The sequence below is a fragment of the Molothrus aeneus genome, chromosome 5, assembly GCF_037042795.1.
Source record: "Molothrus aeneus isolate 106 chromosome 5, BPBGC_Maene_1.0, whole genome shotgun sequence".
In the NCBI taxonomy this organism is placed as follows: domain Eukaryota; kingdom Metazoa; phylum Chordata; class Aves; order Passeriformes; family Icteridae; genus Molothrus; species Molothrus aeneus.
Window position 1 is genome coordinate 15239198 of NC_089650.1, and position 21603 is coordinate 15260800.

Consider the following 21603-nt stretch of genomic DNA (forward strand, 5'->3'; position numbering starts at 1 on the left):
ACCCTGAGGCTCTGTGCTCATCCCTGTAACACTTGACCCATCACCATCCCTGGCTCTGCCCACCTGCACCCAGGGCTCCCCTGGCCTCAGAGCATTCCAGCAAATCCTACAGCCAGCTGCCACCCAACCTCTGGGAAGAGCAGCATGCCTGGATCCATGGAGCAATCTGCACCTGAAATAACCCAAATTCTTGCTTTCCTTGCTGCATTCAGCCTCCATCCATTCAGGGCTGAAGGAATGGGTGCACACCCACAGCCTGGGCCCCCACCCAGCCTGCTCCTCCCAAACCAGAACACACATCTCCCCCCAGCCTTAGCCCCAAGAATGAGACAGACATATATAAAATGACACATTTTATTAAAAGTTACATTCAGCAGCAATGGACACGTTCACTTAAGTAGGTTTTAACTGTCAAGGAGCTTATAATTATAAATGTCTCTAAGGCATTAAAAGCTCTTAGAAGTTTTAACTTCATTGCAATCATTTCATATAAATAGGTAAGGTAAATGATACTTGCCTAGGAAAAGGTTACCCCAGCTGCATTAAACAAAGATATACACATAAATATATGTATAAAACAATGATTTTTGTTATAAACTCATTCATGGGGATATTTCACAATCTTTTAAGTCTTGGGGCCTGGCCCTGCAACCATTATCCATGCAAGGCCTCCTGTTTGCCTTATCACGTGTGAGTGTACAGATTGCTCACATGGATGAGAGCAGGGCAGGGCCTAAGTTTTGACAGAAACAGCAAAGATGTTGAAATTCTCAGTGAAATATATTTACAGTCTGTGCAAGTAGCATCACCTACTGTTACTGATTATGGAGGTCTCTCTGGGAAGCTGTGAACAGCAGAAAGGCACCATGGCCAAGGTGAACCAGCATCTGTTCTCTGATTTTGATGCTGTAACTCTCCCTTCTGAAGAGCAGGAGCTGGGCTCCTGAGCCCCAGGGGATGTGGGCTGGGTGTGAACCAGAGGGAGCACCAGCAGCACCCTCCTGCAGCCCTGAGCTCGGGCACAAACCCATCCAGCCTCAAGTTCTTCCAGCTCCAGCAGCAGAAGCCTCCCCTGACGTGCAGCTGCTTTTTCTGAGTGTAAACAAGAAAAGTGCCAACCCATTCCAGTATTAGCCAACCACACACCCCCCAATAAATAATGAGAGTTTAACTTAAAATTGAACTGTGCTTTGTGTTTTAGAACCACACTTGTGAGAAAAAGAAATTGCTGTTGCAACAGAAGCTGTGAGTAGATCTGATTAACTGTATGAACTAATTTGAATTAATACAGCTACGGGGTCTGAGTCCCTACCAACTTACTGCTGACTTTGTGCTTGTGGGCAGCTCCTTTGGCCATCACCTCTCACAACCAGGGTGCTCTCTGGAACTAATGCCAACAGAAAGAGATTTTATTCCAGTAAAATACACAAACCTCTGATTTCTACACTATTTTTGAAGGACACAATTGAAGCCAATGGGAGATGTTTTAGTGGTAGAAGATATAAGTATGTTGCTACAATATATTCCTTTTATCTCAGCCACATCACTGCCACAAAAAATGTAAAAAAAAAGTAGCTTCAAAAACTGGTCTGAATTTGGGATAAAGAGAGTGAAATACCTCTTCCTTCCCTTTACTCTAGACCTGTTGGTTTGAATAGTGCCTTAACCAGGACAACAGCATTTCTCCAGGAAGAAACTGGAAAATATTTACACCAATAATATTTTTTCCTTTGATCAAAATGGCTTTTATAACAAAATGAAAATTTTACAGGGGCAAATCATTGCAAAAATACTTTGGTTTAAAAAGTGACTCCATGTAACAAGAGGTGCATTTTCAAATGTGAGACAATCTGGTAACCAAAACCCACTGAAAATGAAAGCAAACTGAGGACACAACTCCCATTTGTGCCTCTCAATTTTTTTCCTAAAAGACAAAAGAGTCCCCTAGGGCTCTGTGGAAACCCTGTAACTTTTCTTTCAAGCCATCCAAAGCAATACAGGATAGAGCATAAACCTGCACTGGTGACTTAGCTGCTGCCTTTTGTAGGGCTGAGAGCTGGGAGGAGCCCCTGTTCCCCACCAGGCTTCCCTGCAAACCCCTAGAAGTGGGAAGGGCAGGCAAAAACCATCAACCCATGATCTGTAGCTCAGAGGAAAGCTGGCAGAATTTGGTGTTTATTTACTCAAATCAACTCTTGCTGAAGGTGAGTTTATGGAAGGTAATGACACCATTACATTTCTGTACAGAAAGACATTTCTAAGCTTTTTTGTAAAAAATAAAATCCCATACACACTTCAAACTACAGGTATAATTTTTTTCCCCTGAATCCTCCATTGGAACTTGAATTTAAAACACAGTTTAACTCCTCAGTATGTGAAACCTCACGGCCACAATAATCAAGAACATCTGAAGCCAGGAGAAAGAAATCACTTCCAGTTATGTTGTCAGTATTATGTGCATAACATTCCCACAGCTGTAGATCCATTGTGCTCCATGTTATAAATAAGAAATTGCATGGTGACAGCTAAAATTCAAAAGCGTTAATGTATCTCTTTGCAACTTTTTCTATTTTTTCCTTTTATTTTTTTCCTTCCTCCAGTCTTTTGAGGTTTCTCCCCTTTCCCTCCTAGTAGAAGTTACTTGAAGCAACATCACCGCTTACGGACTGACATATTTTTGGTAATTAGAAAATAGTAAATGCCAAGCAAATATGACTAATGTTGCTATTTGGCAAGTGAGCCGGAGACGACCTATTGATTCTGAGCCAGGCTGTCGTGCTTGCCTCAATAAACACCTCTCCTTCTTCTGCTCAGCTCGCTCCTCCCGGTGCTCCGGGGAGAAAGGGGCTCCCAGGATGTGGCCAAGTGCTGTCCCAGCCTGTGTCCCAGCCTGTGTCCCAGCCTGCGTCCCAGGCAGCCCTGGAGCCCGAGCCGAGCGCACGGAATACAAACGAGCTGCCTTGTATCGCTCACATTCTAGGTTGTGGTCCCTCTCAACCATGAAAAACAGCTACAAATTGTTCCCAGAGCTAAACCACTTAACATCTTGGCACTTGGTTGTTTTTAACTTTGTAACAATAGGCACTGTTCACTCCTCTCAATCTCAGTTTTTTATTCTATAATAAAGCAGGAATACTGATGAAAGGCTAGTCACGGCTTCTCCCCGTGGTATCAGGGTGGTGGCATGTGATGATTCACATGGGGTGTGTTTGATCCAAGAAAGCCCAGCCTCTGCTTATTCTTCCTTTGTTCTGTCATCTAAGGTGGAAAGGCAGAGAGAGACGAGTTGAGATTTTTTTTTCTTTTTACTATTATTTAGCAGTCACAGAGCAAGATACATATAAGCAAAACAACAGGGAGTGGAATTCTTTTCTTCAGCACAGAAAATTACAAGTAAGGGATGTCTTTGAAGTGGGAGATCTGTTTCCTGCAAAGTATGGACGTTTTATTCTCATTTACACATTATTCTTATCCCCCAGCCGGTCTTACAGAGTATTATTTGTGCTGCTATTGTGTTCTGTAGCCCTGCAGAGGGTCAGCGTTTGCACTTGGTGCTGTAGAATCACAGAAGGAAAACATGGCCCCGGCCACACAGGGTTTAAATTTAAGCCAGGAGAGAACAGATTCAGCCAGAGGGGGATGAAAAAAATCCCACCAGGATGTTGTGGGTAAGCACAATGAGCAATGGTCTCAGCACATCCAGCCTAAACCTTTGTTGGGTTTTTCACAGGGAAAAGTTTTAAGGAGGGATTTGAAGGGGAATAATTAGATAACTCTGTTGATGCCACTGAAGGGCTTCCCATAAAGAAAACACACAGATGCTTTTCTGAAACTGTAATGAGCAAAGCAGAGGTGACCAGCACCTGTAGCAAAAAAAGGAGCTGGCCTTTTGATCCTGAAGGGAGAGCAAACGCAGCAGACAGGTGATGTGGGCAGGAGCAGGGCTTTAAGGGAGGCTTTAAGGGAGGCCAGCAGCTTGTGCTCCATAAGGGAGAGCAGAGGGAGCTGCAGGAGAGGCACCAGCACAAGGGTGACACAAGCAAAGCAACAGGCTCTGCAAATTGTTTTCACAAGGGCACTGTTGATGTTCTCAGAGGGGGAAAAACCCAAAGGCAGGACACAGAAGGCTTTTTTCCCTCCAGGCTCCCATCAGTATGCAGCTATTCCTGACACTACATTGCTTTCACTGCCAGGTTATGCAGCCCCTCATCCCTTCTGCAGTTTCCCCTCTGTCCTTGCACACTCACCAGGAGCATTTAATGACTAATTCCCCTCCAGAGTTTTCTCCTTACCTGATCTCTGCTGTTGCTAACAGAGTACAATTTCACTCCAAACCCTTATCAGTGTATCTACCCAGAAAGCTTGCTGGAGGGAAAGTTAAAACCTTCCCGAGACAAAAGTCTCTTTTGTAACACTGTCCTGACTGCGACGTGATGGAAGGCAGCGCCTTCACCCACACGTGCTCACTTTGCTACCCACACAGGGCACTTACCTGTTCCTTGAGCTCAGCCAGCTGACTGGAAAGCTGTTTCACAAGGCTCATGGTTGACTCCAGCCTCTCCTGCAGGTTCCTGATTTCATTTTGCTCACTGTCACCTTCATTGCTAACCAGAGACATGGCTCTCATCCGAGGGAACCAGTCCAAATTCTTCTCCTACATGGGTATTAGAAAAATAAGGCATGTTAGTAGGGGTTTATGCAGGGCTACTAAGCTGAGACTAAAGAATGAAAGCTCAGAAGGACTTCTGCTCAATGGATGACACACAGCAAGTCAGCTTAAGCAGTAAATTCAGAAAGTACTTCAAACGAGCAGTTTTATTTTTGGTTCTCATTAGCTACAGAGAAGGTATCAACTGGAAAATCTGGGTTCCCCACAGCTGTACCTGCACTGCAGCATGGGCAGAGTTGGCACATTCACCTGTGGCAAGCAGACATGCCCCCACTGGGAAGACGCCTCTGGTACACCAGGAAATCCTCAGTGCTCCCCGTGCTTTGCTTTTAAGTAATGTATGCAGGGACACATTTCCCCTGTGTCTCTTCAGCTTGGCTGGTCTCCATCTCTTTCGGCTGTCCTTGCAGCAATGTCAGCAAGGCAACACCAGGGAAACAAGACTAGAGCCTTCCAGATCAGCCTCAAGCACTTCTACTGGAAGAGCAGAAGGACCTGGAGCCAGCTGCCCACAACAGGAGATGTGGGGTCCTGGGAATGGCTTAGGCTTCAATGTGCTGTTCAGACTGTGCATCTTGGATAAATGCAAGCACAACCCCAGGGCCGAGGGCTAACCTGCACTGCATGGAACAGCACTGAGCTGGGTGTTTCTTTATCCATGGACTCAGGCTATGAATTCAGCCATGACCAAACCACTGTAAAGAGACGATATGAGTCAGGAAGGTGCTGCATATCCGCATGAGCCCGAATGGCTCCATGGCTCAGGGGCACAGATATTTGTGTGCAGAGCTTAACAGATGGAGGAGACAGAAGGGTGCAAGACTAGAGGAGTGGCAGCCACGTGGAAAGCAGCCTGGTTTGCCCTGAGACCAAGGGAACAGAGCAGGTCCTGCAGTGGGCAGCATGCACACACCTCTGCCCTGTGCCTCGCGGGCAGCGGGAGGAATGTGGCTGGGCCACGTGCACTTGATAACTTGAGAAGAGAAGCAGAATGAGTGTGTTTCTTCCAGTCCCCTGAGCTGTGAATGGCCCCACACAAATAGCACAGTGTCGGGAGGAATGGAAAGGAGCTCTTGCCAAAAGTCCACCTACAATACACCTGGAAGGCAGGAGCTCTACTACTTATGTTGTCCAGGTATTTGGTAAAACTTTAAGTCCATCAAACTGATCAGAGTTTTAGACTTTGCCTCTATCTTTCCTGTGAAAATAGAGAAGGCAGTGATGATTCTGCAGCATCTACAGCTGGGCAGCCCAGGGCAGCCATGCCTGAGCAGGGTTCAGGAGGGCTGGTCTGGCAGAACTGTGAACTTGGGATACACCAAGGCTTTTATTGTGCTTCCAGGAGGATTTCCTTTCACCTCTGTAGTGCTCTGTCCACCAAACCCTTCCTTCCTACAGCAGTATGATTTAGAAACATCTAGGCTAAGCCTCAGTGAACACGGCAGCACTAACAGTACTCATGTTTGTCCATTCTTTGTGTTAGCCCAGTCCCCTCTGTTACTCTGGATAAGACTCTAGATGTAAAGCTGTATGAATTTTAGCTTTTTTTCTTCTTTTTAACTCAAAACTGCCGATGGGTTTTTGCCTGGCTGTGCAAGCCCTGGTCCTGTCCCTAAATCCCCAAAGATGCCCAGGGAGCAGGAGCGTGTCCCCGGGTTGCATTCTGCAGCCCCGGGCTGGCAGCTGCGGGCGCTGGTGGAACGTGGCCTCTTTGCTCGCCGCTCACTTCTCCAGCCTCGTGATCTCATTATGACAATTTACTGTGGTTACACATGATGCCATTTTCAATGGGTCATAACTCATTCAAATCAAAACCTGTTTTCACCAGCCCTGCTGGTGAGCTCGAGAGGAGCGCACGTGACCCTCCCTGTGGATATCCCCAGCTGACACGCCGGGCGGGAGGATCCTGTTTCTGCCACATGCGGTCCTGCTTACAAGACCAGCATTCATCTCACACCAGTACACACCGATATTCATTTTAAATTTATTTTGGCCAGGATGTAGCAGAGCATTCATCACGTGCCTGGTGTCGAGCACAGGTGTACTCATTTAGACTAAGCTTAGTTTGTGCACAGTGCCTTTCTGGATTGATGCCTTCTTCTTTTTTTCTTTTTTTTTTTTCAAAATGTTTGCCAGCAAATTTGTCTGCCACTACAGGCACAGAACTTTAATTCAAGGCAGCTACAGTGAACAGAGCTGCACTTGTACCTGAATGCTTCCTGGAAAGCTCTGGTATCTGTACTCATTACAGCTCCTCCAGCCTGAAACACCTGAGGATACCAAATGCAAGGCCATAGGAGCCAGTGGAGGGAACAGGAGCCCTTTCAAGCCTCACAACAACGCCAGAGTTCCTAAAGCCAGGCTGCACAGGGAGAGCAATCTGAGACTCCATCATTGTGGCTCCTCTGTTTGCCAAGTACTGCTGCCAGGATTGTGAAATGCATTTTGCTAGTTTTGTTTTTTCCATCTGCCACTCCCTCACTCCTCCAGGACACAAGGCAGAGACCTCTGGCTGCTTTGGAAAGATTTTTGTGGACTGACCCTGCAGCCCACTGCAGCATCCAGAGGAATCTGTGCCAGACACCCTGGCTGTCCTGCGGCTCCCAGAGTCACCTGCTTCCCTCCTCCTCAGCATGACATTACACTGCCTGGAGAGCTGGAGACAGGGATGGCACAGGCAGCAAGCACCTCACGTGCTGCTGTGGAGCACAGGGAGCAGATGTGGCTCTGCAGCTGGAACCACCCTGCGCCACGTGCCAGCTCATCTCGGCCACCACAAGCCCCAGAGTCATGGGACTTCAGCGACAGATTCACGTGTGCCCAGTTATTGCCTTCTTAGAAACGCTGTGACAATCTCTTCCAGGAATGAAACCCAGGTGTGGTTTGGTTACATATCAGGAAAATCTGGGCCTTTTTTTTCCCAAAGTATTGTGGAGGATCAAGCAAGGACTTGATCCAAGTTCTAAGAGAAGCTGATGGTTTGCATAGGCTGGAGACCTCCTGAAAAGATGCTGCTGACTTTTGTAGGTGGCAGAGAGGCAACAGGTCAAACATCTGCCCACGGGTCCCACTTGGAGTGCCAAGAGCTGTGCTAGGTGCAGGCCTCTTGGTTCTCAGCTGCAATACATATCTGATGAAATCAGTCCAGCTGTGTATTTTTGTCATGCAAAGGATCAGAAAGATTCGAAATTCGGTAGGAGACACATTATAGCCTGCCAAGCTGTCTTTAGGTTAAAAATACTTACCTAGCTTTCACTGATAGTTCCTTTATAGTGCACACAGCAGGTACTTTCCCTTGCTGAACCAAATGCTTTTGCCAGTCAATATGATCTTACTTTTTCATTGCATTATGAACTGCAGAACTTTATTAAAGGGCAGCGTGAAAATTAGCTTTGGCAGACAGTTCTGTTTGCTGAGTCTCTACCACAAACAAACAGCAGTTGGTGCTGGGGACAACACACTTTTGATCACAGACCTGCCAGGATCCAGAAGACAAGTTGGACAAGGCTCCTTGGCCAAAAATTTCAGTGTTCATAGGGGGACACGCGCTCTTGTGACTGCTCAGCAAGGGGAAGCTATTTTTACTTCAAGGTAATTGCTTGCCAATTAACTGGAGGTCATTAACATGTTTGTACACCCCCAAACACTTGTTCTGGGACTTAAATGTTTATGGGCTCTGTGCAGGATTCACCTTGACCAACACCTTCAAGCTGTAACATGCAGGAGGACTCCTGGGGGTGTGCAGGATGTTATCTGTCATGCCTTACCTATTACTCTCAGAAATCCAACCATTTTGCCCAGGATAGCGTTCACTCAGAAATTTGAACCCTGCCTGGAATGGAGAGGCAATTTGGAGGAGGAAGGCAGGCTGCTTGCAGGGAGCAGGGCAAACCTCTGCAAACAGCTGTCACGGGACTCAATCAACAGCCACCAGGTTAGCCCGAGGTGACACAGCTCGAGCATTAATGAGCTCACAGAGGGTGAGCTATGTGGACAGGATGCTTTTAAACGAAGTAGCTGCCTGGATAAATAATTAATTGTGAAAATGTACCAAAATCTTCTTTCTAAACAACCACTGTTTAAGGCAGTATGTTGTTAGTTGTTATTGTTATTTCATTCTTGCACAGGACGGCAGCAATTCACAGCCCACCTAGCGATCACAGCATCTTCCCTCTCCACATTCTTCCCGTGAGCGTAACTTGTGCCTCACAGGATCCATACTGAAGCAGACATCTGTGTCCAGGGCACAGCGTCAGCCAGACAGGAAAGCTGCAGGGACCGAAAGGAGCTGCAACCTCCTCTCCGCCAGTTCAGCTGGGGGAAAAGGAAAAAAAAGGGAAGAAAGGCAGGTGGGGCGAGCCAAAAGGCTGCGGGCCAGAGAGGCTGCACACGAGCAGAGCAGAGCAGAGCAGACATTGGTGTGGCAATCCAGCGTGCTCGTCCCTCTGTCCTCCCCTCGGCTGGCAGGGCTCCAGCCACAGGCACAGCTCCCCCAGGGCCAGACTCTATGCAGGGCTCTGGGTGCACGTACTCAAGGTGCCCACGGTGAGGCCACATGCCTGAGAAATCACAGGGCTTAGAGGATTTGCTCCTTGAGCTTGCTGGAAAACCTCAAACCCTCCGTTTCAGAGAGGCAGGCTCAGAGAGCAGAAGTCTGCGTCTGCCTCCTGCAGTTTTCTATGCAACTCTCTCCTTCCCTTCTGTGGGCATTCCAGGGGGACGGCAGAGCTGTAGGATAAGTCCTCTCTTTGGTAAAATATTGCCATTTTTCTGGCTTTGCTGGCTTTGTTTGAGCATGGATGGAGGAAAGACTGAAGAAATCTGTTTAGAGTTTCTGTACTTTGTACGAAGCCTCTCTTGAGCCATCCCTGTCCTGTTGGCACAGCCAACTGGCTTCAATCAAGCTCTCACGCTGAGCTGAATCCATGCCTTCGGAGTAATTGGCAGAGGGATGTTTCTTTAGGAGGTGCTGGTTTCACAGGCTAGCAGCGAGATGGATCAGCTGCAACCAGCAGGAAAGACTGGGCTGAGCCTTTAAAAAATAGATTACTAGATAACAGTGAGAGAAAATAGGTCAAAGAGTAGGACAAGGGGGATGAAGTAGAGGAGCAAAGGCAGCCTAATGCAGACTTCCAGCCGGTGCTACTGCCACGGCTGCGAGGGCCACGCCACCATCAGCTGTGCCAGACTCACTTCTCCAGCACGCTCTAATGCAGTGACTCTCAGCCCTTTCCACCCCGTGACCCCTTGTTGCAACATGAAAACAAGCCCTTTCAGGACTTCCCTCCTCTCTGTTCACCAGGAAAAGTGGTGATTACTGCTCACAACTCCTCCTGGGCTGTGACCTGCCCTGCTGCATGCACCAGGGCAGGGGAGCGGCCGCTGTGTCTCCCAGCCCACAGTCCTGCAAGGATCCTTCTCTCCTCGGTGACTCAGCCAGGCTGTCATCAGGAGGGCTGTGCCCTAACAGCAAGGCAGAGAAAATAGGGGTGCTGGAAACCCTCTTGCTCCTCAGCTAGATGGTTGCTGAAGGGTGCACAAGAGGAGCGTGGACATCAGTCACCAGGAAGGTTTGCTACCGGCATCTTCACGTGCTATGCTGGGCTATGCCAGAACACATCTTTGTGGGCAGGCAGCAACCACAGCAGCAGCCCCCAAAAAAACTTCCTACAGCTTTGGGAAGACTGAGCCTCTTTAGAAAGACTGTAGCCCCTCAAGTGCCCCTTTGGGTTGGCAAAATTCTGCTGCACTGGTGCTGAGGAGAGACCCTGCTGGTCATCCCATGGTCTTCAGGGCTGAGGAGTGGCACTGCCAGCCCTCTGTGCCCTCAGCATGAGGGCAAGCAAACTGGGCATCACTGCTCACCATCAGGCAGCCCCTGTCCTTTCAGGCACGAGAAGGAACAGTTCACTCCCCTTTTCTGGGCCAGCACCTTGAATAAATACTTCAGCGCTGGGTACAAAGAGATCTATTTACTGAGAACTATTCTGTATGTCTGAAATGCAAATAAACCCATCCATTCTTTTCCCAGTGTGCTGCCCATGTAAGCAGAGAGGGATCAGTCCAAATGACCTTTCAAAAGCTATTATTTTTTTGTCTAGGGACCGAGTCTGGTCCTAAAAGTCCAGCATTATGTAGCTCCTATAGCCACCTTAAAAAGGGATTTTCAAGATTTAAGCTATCGCGTGCTTTAGATGACACAGGGCAATAACCACTTTGTGATTTAATCACAGACAATAATAATTTGGTTCAGTGCATGATTCAGCTAATCCACAATTTGATAAATGTTCATCCTAAACTACAAACCTAAATAGCTTTCTGCAAATCCTGTTTGACACTTTAATGCTAAGACTGTATTTGATAAGCAATCTGTGCTGTACAAGAATATAGGGAGGGAAATTAGGAATTGTTATGCATCTATATGCATCCAGAACAGTAATTCAAAGAAAATAAAAATAAACCTTGGCAATTACAGATAAATCTTTATGCAACAAGAGAACTAATAGGTTTGGCTGGGTCTGCACTGGATTGATACGTGCTACGAGCTCTCACAGCTCACAGAAAAATAGAAAAACCTGTTACCCCCTGAAAGAAGGTTGAAACCACAACACAGACCCACAGTCTGCTTTAGCAGTGTCATTGATGCATTTACTTTCATTTTAACTTGGCTGAATGTTTTTGAGGGCTGCAACAGAATCTACCACCGTAATTCTGAATAATTGCGAGTTCTTCAAGACTGATATCCAGGCCAGGCAGTTATAAATGTCTCAGTGTTTCTGTATCAGCATTCCCACTTATGATACCCCTGCAAAAATTATGGTGAGGAACGATAATAAACCCCAAATTGCAAAGAATTTTCTCTGACACTCTATGGGGCAGTTTAGACAATCAAATTGAAGCTCTGTAAAGGACAAGCACCACGATATTTCTGCTTATCAAACACATCTATATTTCTGCTTATCCAACACACCTAAGGGACTTTGCATTTACCTCCAAAAGATGGAAATAATAATGAAAATAATTTTTTCCATAAGTTTGAATGTACTCTCACACTGCTGTTGTGGGCAAGCCACGTGCCAACAGCAGGTCTGTGAGTCACAGCGTGTCCCTAGAGAGGAAAAGGCCACCCTGACCTCGGCTGCAGCAGCCACAAGGGGAGAGATCCCACTTCAGCAACTCTGCCCTGGAAGGTGGCAAGCAGAAACCAAACTAAGTAGCTTTGTCCCTGAGATGGGACATTCCAGCCACTGTCCAGGTGAGACCCAGGGATCTGCAGGTGTGCAGGGACCTCAGGGGACTCATGGGAGAGCCAGGGCACAGCTCCTGTGTGCTTGGAGAGCCTCAGCTGGTGTCCCACCCCAGCACTGCTCTCCTTGAAGACACTTTTGCTCCTGGTGTCATTCCTTCCCCACAACACATTTCTGAGCTGTTGCTTTCTTCCGCTGTGTCAGTTGCTCTCTGTCACCTTATCTTTCTCATAACCCTGATAATTGATATTGTCCTGTGCAAATATTCAAGAATCCCAACACTACCATCAAAAGCTAGGATTTGGTCCATAATATTTGCGCCCTTAAAATAGATACAATTATAAATTTGTGTAAAACATGAGTTTATTTTTCCACATTCCTATGTTTTCATGTTGTTAGTGGTTACGAGACATACTTTAGGAAAAACACTTCAGATCATTCATTTAAAATAATTAAATTATTTCTGATATAATCCCTGGATCTTTGTGCATAACGAAACATCTGGTACAGAGGTTAGAAAATAAATGTTCTTGGCTTTTTTTTTTCCTTCTTTTGTTAAACAGATGTTGTTGATACAAAACACAGAGCTGTAAATCATAGCCTGCATGTGGACACAGACTGTCACTACTGAGCAGGAATTTACTGTGGCTAGATAGAGGTTTGAAACAGCCATGAATCACTGGCTTACTAACTTTGTTCACGTGGGTATGGTTTCAATATTCTGACATTAAGCGCACATGTCCTTAAAGAAAGGACCTTGTAATGGCAGCCTGGGAGGCTCTGCTTCAGTTCCAGCTGTCTCGGCGTGGGAAGCTCAGCACAGTGCCAGGGCAGCCTGTGTGCAGGGGATGTGGCAGGTCTGTCTGTGCCCTCCCAGCTGGGTGTGCCCGGGGTGCTGCTCTGGAACCCCACAGGCTCAGCTCCCCCAGCGCCACCAGGGCACTCCTGGCACAGCAGAGGGGCCGAGCTGCCCATGCAGCCCCAGCTCTGCCACCAAAATGCCTCCAACTCAAACCTGTTCCTGCCTCCTCTGCTTCCCCTGCTGCTCCCCCCAGCATTTCAGTGAGTTCATGCTTGGTTTGTGGGCCAGGACCCCACAGCGACATCGCTGCTTCCCGTTGGCTTTGTTTAGAGTGACCAGAATTCCGATGCCTCTCCGGCCCCTTGCCCTTCCCACTCCCACACTGCTTGCACCAGCAAGCTGGAGCCCCCCTTCTCCCATTCCTCTTTTAATATTGATTTTCCTTCACAAAACACGCCAGCAGCACACTCCAGACGCTGAACTCCAGACAAAAGCCACTGGCATGAATCCCACTGCAATGTAAACGTCCCCTGCAGTACCAGACCACAGATGATGTCTCCTCCTCAGACACACATCTACCAACCAGCTGGTGAGGACACCACAAATTTGGACCTGCTTTTGTCAATGTGCCTGCTGGTTTGATCCAATGGATCAGGGTCTAACTCCATGGTAAACTCCAAGCCACAACCTCTGCTTCCTAGCTTTTGAAGCACAGGATTCAGGAGCGTATTTGTTGAAATTTATGTTTTGGGGATTTTTTCACATTTAGCTTTAATTCTCTGGTCCTGTCACCTTGTATTTTGCAAGTACTGTCCATTTCCTGGCTTTAGCTTCAATTTGGTGTAACAGAATCTTTGGGAAATACAAAGACTCAGCTGGAGACTCATTTTTCAGAGGCTCAGGACTTGACCTTGTTCTCAGCTTTACACAGGCAGGGTTCTGCTGATGGCAGTGCAATTGTTCTGGTTTAGGATGCTGCCAGAGCAGAGGCATTTTGAGTCTTGATCTGAATGTTCCTGCTTCAGGCCCATTTTCACTCTGATGCATTTTGCACATGGGGCAGTATGAAAGGACAACTGAAAGAATAACACTTTCTTTGAAAATTAATAAGAATTATTGACTATCACCACACAGAACAGATTTTTAAGCAGTGATACAATCATGCACACCCCTTACACATACACAAAATCATGGAATCATTAAGGTTGGAAGAGACCTGGAAGATCATAAATGCACATACTTGAGTACCACTCAGAGGAGAGGATTAAGATTTGAGTTCCTCTATGAAGCATCTCTGGACAAAACAACCCCAAGCAATGGCCACCTTCCAGCCCTATGGGCTTGAGCACTATCAACCTGCCCTCTGACCTCTTGCTCTGCTCAAATGCTTGCCTGTGGCTTCCTCTGCACAGCAAGAACAGCTCCTTGCCCATGCAGGCACGATGGCCAAGGACTGGCCCCATGGCAGGTCTGGCTGCAGCACACAAGGTGCCACCTATCCACTTGCACTTTTATTCCCTTCTGGAAATAGGTGGGAAACGACAAAACTGGGCCCTCTACTTGTTCAGGTTTGTGTCTACTGTGGGTTGTTTTCAAGGCTGCAGGCATAGATGAATAAAAGAAAAAAACCACCATGGTACTGCATGACCCTTTATCTGCCTATACTGCATTTTCATTTAGTGCTTTCCCTAGGAAATATTATGGATCCTCTGTAAAGATCTGCTTTTTCTTTTTTGTTTTCTTTCAGTCCAGCATTTTAAATGCTTTGCTGTGTTCAGTTAAACTGAATTTTTGCTTGAGAACAAGCAGATGATCAGTTTCACAGGCCTGAACTTGGGATTTTCCTTCTGCATCACCCAGGAAAATGAAAAACAGAAACAAAACATTTTAATCACATGTGTATAAAATACACAGGGTTCATTAAACATGATTTAAAGCTGCCTGCTTGTTTTGGAGGCTCTTTAGAGCTCCTACTACCCCAAACTCACAGAAGTGTAATGTGATTCCCAATCTATTGAATTTTGGAGGATGGCTGCAGTGGGTTCCATTATATATAAATTGGATGCAGCCACTTTATAATCTCCGATATATACTTTTATCTCAAAATGCCCTGTGAGGCAATTGTGCAAAGTACTTTATCAGGGACTGTTCTTGGTAATATTGCAAGAATTCATGATGTAAAAAATACATCAATGCCATTTAAATTGAACAAAATGGCTCCTATTTTTTTTTCTTGTAGAGCATTTTTAACCATCTTCTCAACAAATTTGTTCAATAAATACTGTATGAAACAAACATTTTGCACTTTGTCCCACAGATGCAATTTGCCAGCCTGATTGATTTCTTTCTCTACAACTAATCTGATTTCTTTAGGCTATACATCTTTGCTTTTATTAAAGATGATGCAATCTTAGCTTTTTATCATACACATATCCACCACACAAACAAGAGAGAAGATTCTGCAAAGCAGCCCTGCAACCAAATAGAAAAGCCTGACACAAATCTCATAAAGCTGATCCCAAAAGATAAATGGCACAATGAGACCAAAGTTACACAAATTCAGAAACTTATCCATGCAGAGTAATATGGGCCAGTGGATTTTTCCTTCCATTATAGATTCAGCAAACAAGTAACTTCATCATATCTGTAGCACCTTGTAAATCAAGCTCACACCAATGTTGCACTAAATCCCCCCAAATCTTGCTGCCTCTGCATTGTGAGAGGTCAGAAGCAGAACTGCATTTTTTTGGTAGCCTTTCCCTGGTTTGCATTTTGCAGAATCTCACTGCTATGTTTTGAGTCCCAACAACTTCAGACCTATTTACTTTCCTGGTAAGGCAATAAATTCATCTCTCTGCTCTTTTACTGACTGCCCTCATGTCTTTGGGGAACCCCACTGTCCTTCCCTTCCTCAGCATCTGCAGTTATCTGTCTTGGCTGCAGACAATTTTTCAGTCTCTTTCCCATTCAAGCAGCCAGAAGCTTAGTACCACTGTAATACAAAGAGCAATAATTGTTTTCAAATGTTGCAATAATATTCTCAAACAGCACTGAAATGTTTTGTGTCTGTTGCTTCTCTCATCGAACAAAATCAAATTAATTCAGTTGACACGTTTCAGGATCTGCTCATCACACTATTCCTCTGGGGTTCAACTTCTTATCACTAGCAATGATCCCAGTTAAGGTCCAGCTTTCACTGGCAAAGCCTTGTGCAGCCAGTCCCAGGAGAACCAGGGCTCTGTCACTGCCAGGATTTTAAGTGCAACAGTAGGTGCCTATGCAGTGCCTTTCCATCACCTGGAATCACAGACTAAAGGTCTGCCCACACACAGATCCATCTCAAGCCACAGGCTTCTTTAACAAAGGGATAAAAGATGGCTTTTGCAGGCTGCCTGGAAAGTTAACAGCTCCAGTGTCTGGCAGGTGGAGGCAGGAGCAGATTCCAGCAGGGAGCTGCAGCCTGTGTCCTGCCAGCAGCGCTGCTCGGTGCATTCCAGCTGGAACCCCTCCCCTCCCTGCTCCTGGGATGTGCAAGCTTCAAGGAACACAGCCTCGTGTCCAGACCCCTCCTCGAGTTTTTAAGGCCAGCAGCAAGCAAACAAACAGGAACCCAACGCAGCTCATTTATTTTAATTTGCAAATTGAACAAGTAGAAGTTGGAAGGAGGACAAGGAGGCTGTGACTACACTGTATTATCAAGGCAGAACCCATCTTTGTAGCAAAATCTTTGAAACCTAAACAGACAGGTGGCCAAGTCTTGAAAATACAGAGGAAATCAAGCTAAGCTTACAAATGAGCCACAATATCACAGGGGCCAAAAAGACTAGGTCTGGGTAGCATCAAACTGCTGATTCTGGATCTCAGGGGGGGAAAAAGCCCAAATATCAATGACTATACTTTTGAGGAGATTTATGCTCTGCTCTGTAACTTGAAATTACATCACAGCTGTGTACACAGAAGTGATTTTAAAGGAAAGAAGGAAATGGACAGGATTGTGCTGGTGATTTAGAAGTTAACAAGAATGTGAGGGGCTGAGCAGAGACAAGGGCTTTGTGCCATGGCCATTCCCTCCCCAAGTCAGCTGGGGGACAAAGGTAATCACCATCCCCTCACTGCACACAGCAAACCTGCCTGTGCTGCAGCACCTGCCCTGGATACCAAGCTCTCTCCTGCTCCAGCTAATGACATCATTTCTAAGGAGGCAGGATCAGATCCATGTCTTCCTGTTCAAGCAGCAGCAGCAGGATAATTATTTCTGCCTGTCTGAAAAGGATGTGTATAAACATAGACCCACTGAAACCTCAAGCTTTTGCAAGGAGGTACCAAATGAAGCCCACCTTTCCCTTTATTTACAAAAGTCTCATGCATCACTGAGCCAAGCAGGCCAACTAAATTATTTATGGCAGGCCAAAGAGCCTATTGCTGGAAGATGCAGAACCCTTCAAGTAGAAAAGAAGATGCTCAGCTTTCTTGAAGAATATGAGCTTTGTACAAAGATGCAAAGTCCTCACGTGATGTTAACTTTTCATGCTTTGAGAAACACAAATGAGAAAGAAAGCAGCTAATTAGGCATGTTACTGTGATTGCTTATTTTATGAAGTGGAGAGGGAGGTGTTCAGCACTTTAATGAGATAATAGCGTAGAGGCAAAATTGTACAGAGAAGCAAAAATAGCAGTGGTCTTCCCACAGAAATGAGAATTATTTTTGAGGAACAAGAAAAGCAACAATAGAAAAATAACTCAATATCTAGAAGCAGAAAGAACAGTGCCTCAATTTATTCTGTCCATGTAAAACCTGGCTAATACTTGGATATCTGAGGGTGGCTCTATTTTAGTGACCATATCACTCAATAGTGATCAACTCTGAGCTCCTCTGTGGATTTGGGACAGGCCTTGATGCAGAAGAAGGACTTTCTCTGGGACCTGGTACACCTAATCCAGAGCCCTGGACTCCCCACAGGGCCCATGCCCACCTGGAAGGACACAGAGAGCTGTGTTCTCATTCACTCTCCTATTTTGAGCACAACAGAAAAATGGGAGCTGTAAATCATCTATTGAGGTGTATTTCTTTAATTGCTTATTTTATGAAAACCCAACTGCAGACAAAACCAACACTGCATTTCCTAGGAAATGAGCCCTTCTCAGAAACCTCAGGTCTTATTTAGCAGACAGCTTTTGTGCTCTTGGTGTCACTGCCATGGTAAGTAATTACTCATAACGTGACATGCATCATATCAGCCTTTTAAAAGTAATTAAGAAAAAGTTGCATTGCTTAATGATATGCACATACATCTCATCCTTGCAAGTTTGCCTTCGATAACATCTGCTAGTTTTTGGAGCAAAGCCAGTCCTAAAAAGTAAAATAACCCAGCCCTAACAATGGGAGCATTATTAACTTCCCAAAAGCTATAAACTCCATGCCTCACTCCAGCACAACATTTGTGCGCACAAGCCCTGTAAGGATTTTCAAGCCTGTGAGTTGCCAGATCAGAAAGTTCATGCTGAACTGGAATTAATGATAAAGAAGAAGCCTCAAAATTACAGTTTATTTATAGTGAACCAGTTTAGGAGCAGCAGCTCACCGTCCCTGGCAGATTCAGCTGCAGCAGCTGAAGGGGTCACTCCAAACAGCTGGTGCCCTTTCTCCCAGCTGATATTATCCCACCCATCCAGAGGCAGCAGAACCAGAGTAGTGTCCTCTCCTCAACCAGCGCAGTTCAGACTGGCGTGACTTCAGTGGCCATCAATTTTCACATTAGTACTCTGGGCTGTGAACTGCAGCAGCTCAGGAGTGAACAAACACGTCCCTCGTCCTCCCCCCTCTGCTCTCACTGCAGCACAAGGGTCTGGTGGACATCTGGGGGAGGAAACTCCTGGAATTGTCTGGGATGAATCACCAAAGTGCATGTGAAAAGCACACAGAGTGTCTGCCTGAGATCCCAAGTGCCCCTTCTGCAGCATTCATGCTACCTTGGGTTGACATTTCTCTGCTTTAGATCATTCTCTCTACCCATACAGTGTTTCGTGATCCTTGGATGTAATAAGAATATCTACAGAACTAGCAGAGAAAACTTTTACCTCCAAAATTCAAAAGGGTGATGGATAACACAATAGAAGAATTTTGGATGTCAGAACTTTTTTTTTTCTTCCTTCTGCAAAGAAGCTTTATTTTAAGAGCAGAGGTCAACAGCCCTCTTAGTACATATAATTTTATTACATTCTTTGACAAAAATCGACAGCAGTAAAGAACAGCTTGTACCACAAACCCCCATGCTGTCAGCATGCCTTCCCCTTTCTGTACAGTGCTTTTTCACTGTCTCCACCTCTCTTGCCTGAATTTCCCTTGGAGCTGCCTCCCCTAGAAGCTCCACGTGGCCTGCTCAGGGATGGCCACTGACTCTGTCAGACACCAGGGGAGCACACCAGGGTCTGGCATCGGTGAAATGCCGTTTGCTCACTGAGTAACCCTGGAGCAACCTCCCCCAAGGTGTGAGGGGACGGGCAGGCAGCCTCCTGACCCACAGCTGTTGGGCTCTGTAGGTGCCCTTGGCTCACACCTTGGCTGTTTCGACACTCAGCTACGTCTGCTGGCCTTGGCTAAGATGAAAAAAATCCCCTTTGCAAGGTGTGCCAGGGGCTGTACGCCAGCAGCTCTGCCTCCAGGAGGGAGCCTGTCCCCTCTCCCTGCTCCTATACCGGGGGGTCACGGCCTCATGGAGCAACTCTGGCCACGACCTGACCCCTGGGAGCAGGCAGGAGCTGCCATGGCTCACATCACACCTCCCCTCCCGAGGTGGGAACACGGCAAAAGGCAGAGCAGCCAGGCAGGAGAGAGGAGGGTGCCCAGGGAAAAGGGCTGGCGCTGCCCAGCACACAGCATGGGCAGAATGACAACTATTGTGAGGCTTCTCAATGGCTCATTTGGCATTATTCCCAGCACTGCTTTTCAATCTAACACCCACTTCTGGGTATCTAATAGAAAAAGAAGGCAAAACCATGAGGCTGGAGATAGGAAGAACAGAAACAACAACACCAGCTCAAAGAAGCACTACATTCAGCTGAATTTTCAAAACTTCAGTATTTAAAAACAGCAAACAAAACAATCAGAATGTTTCAAAAGGGGAATGCATTTTTCCTCGTGACATGGATAAATACTTCTTTTATTCAACAATTTAAAAGAAAAAAAATGAAAAAAAGCTGATGCCTTCAAAATATTTAAAATAAACCAGTTAAAATATTTTGTCACACGGCCAATGCCAGGTCATTGCCACGTGCCATAAGTGCTTTTAAAAGAACTGAATCAGAAGACAATTGTTCAGAATTTCAGGCTGGTGTTGCTCAACCTATCTGTACTGCTTCCTCCCTGCCACATTGATGGGAATAAAAGGTTCATGGTCCCAATGACCATAATGGAGAAAAGAACCTGTAATTTCCCAGCAAAGATTGCCTTGCTTTAGAGAGATGTCCAATTCACCGCAGTATCCTTTACTCTTAGGAGCATAGGCTGGTTTTAGAGCATTTTTCAGCTGACTGAGGAGTTACATAATTGCACAATTACATCCAATTACATAACTAGGGTAAATAAGTAATAATATAATTAAGTGCTGTAATTACGTAGTTATGACAGGTAGCACTAATGCTGATAAAAGCCATTACAAAACTTGCTAAGAACTGTGGACAGAGCACGTGAGAATGAAAGTTTCAGGGCTTCGTTTGCTGAAGTCTTTCATTCTTTCAAAGGGAAAAATAACTAATTTAATTGCTAAGCCAATACCCTTTTACTTTTGCAAATGAATGGAGGTACAAATCATAGGCTAGTTCATAGCTCTGTTGAGCTGCAAAAAATTCAGTAACTAATCATGTCCTTTTTTTTTAACCTCCATATATCTATTTACAGCTACCAAGGCTTGGGTGAAATATGTGTGTACAAATTACACCTCTGAAAAGAGAAGTATAAAAGTTTAGACATTTACCTTCATTGTTCCAGTTATCACATTAAACTGTCTCCTCTGACAAACGGACACAAGGAACATTCAAAGATTGCTGTATCAATGTAATACAAGTTATGTGCATCTCTGGCTTTGCTAGGGATGGTGTTTCTGGTCAAATGAGTCAGATAAACAGGGTTTTTCTATAGGAATGAAAATTCAATAGGGGAATCATTCATGCAGGTTCTCAGTGCAAACACAAGGCATGCAGCCAGCTTTTCTAAGTTTCTGTCTCTTCGGATATTGTATAATACCTGTCTGACTTCATAAAATAGGCCTGGAGAGCAAACAGATAATAAAACCTACTGCCCTGCTTTAATATTCATTAATATTTCACCCAAAAACTGATAAAAGATAGTGTGCAAGAAGAAAGGGCAGCACTGGAAGAGCTGAAGTGCTTTATTCCCACCAACATCTCCATAAAGCTTGAGGTGTATACACTGCGTGTTGCTTTAGAACACATTTTATGCTTGATGCTTTTTTCTAAAAAGAAAAAAACCCAGAAAAAAATAATACCTTTCTTTATGAAGGCTGCATAGTCCTGACTACTTCAATCACTGCTCAGAGCAGTGTGCTAAGCACTGAAGCAAACACAGAGCTTCTGGGAAAACCAAAATCACAGGGAACACCAGGAGTTTGCAGAGACAATGTCCACAGTCCAGAGCAAGAAAGCAAAAGAAGTGCTCTACCCCAACGTCATCTGAGGCCAGAGACACGCAAGATAATGGGAATGCCTTGGAGCAAACCACCCCTGGAACAGAAATACAAGTGAACTTAGAAGTCTGCAAGAATCTTGCATTTGAGTGAGGGGTGTGTACAACATCACCCACATGTTTCTTTCCCCTTCTTGAGCTGAAAAACCGGAGAGGTGAACAATGATGTGTAAATAATTCCCAT

The 21603-nt window shown here is 45.7% G+C and overlaps 1 protein-coding gene across 1 annotated transcript in view; it reads right to left on the reverse strand.

Annotated features, from left to right (window-relative positions):
- Positions 1-340: 340 nt before the first annotated feature.
- ITPR2 (inositol 1,4,5-trisphosphate receptor type 2) overlaps positions 341-21603 on the reverse strand; it is a 244615-nt gene continuing 223352 nt past the window's right edge. Inside the window, exons 56-57 of the mRNA XM_066549543.1 lie at positions 4493-4654; positions 341-3258 (exon numbers count right to left, since the gene is read on the reverse strand). Of these exons, the coding sequence (XP_066405640.1) occupies positions 3172-3258; positions 4493-4654 (249 nt within the window). The 3' untranslated portion in view covers positions 341-3171. The remainder of the gene's footprint in view (positions 3259-4492; positions 4655-21603) is intronic.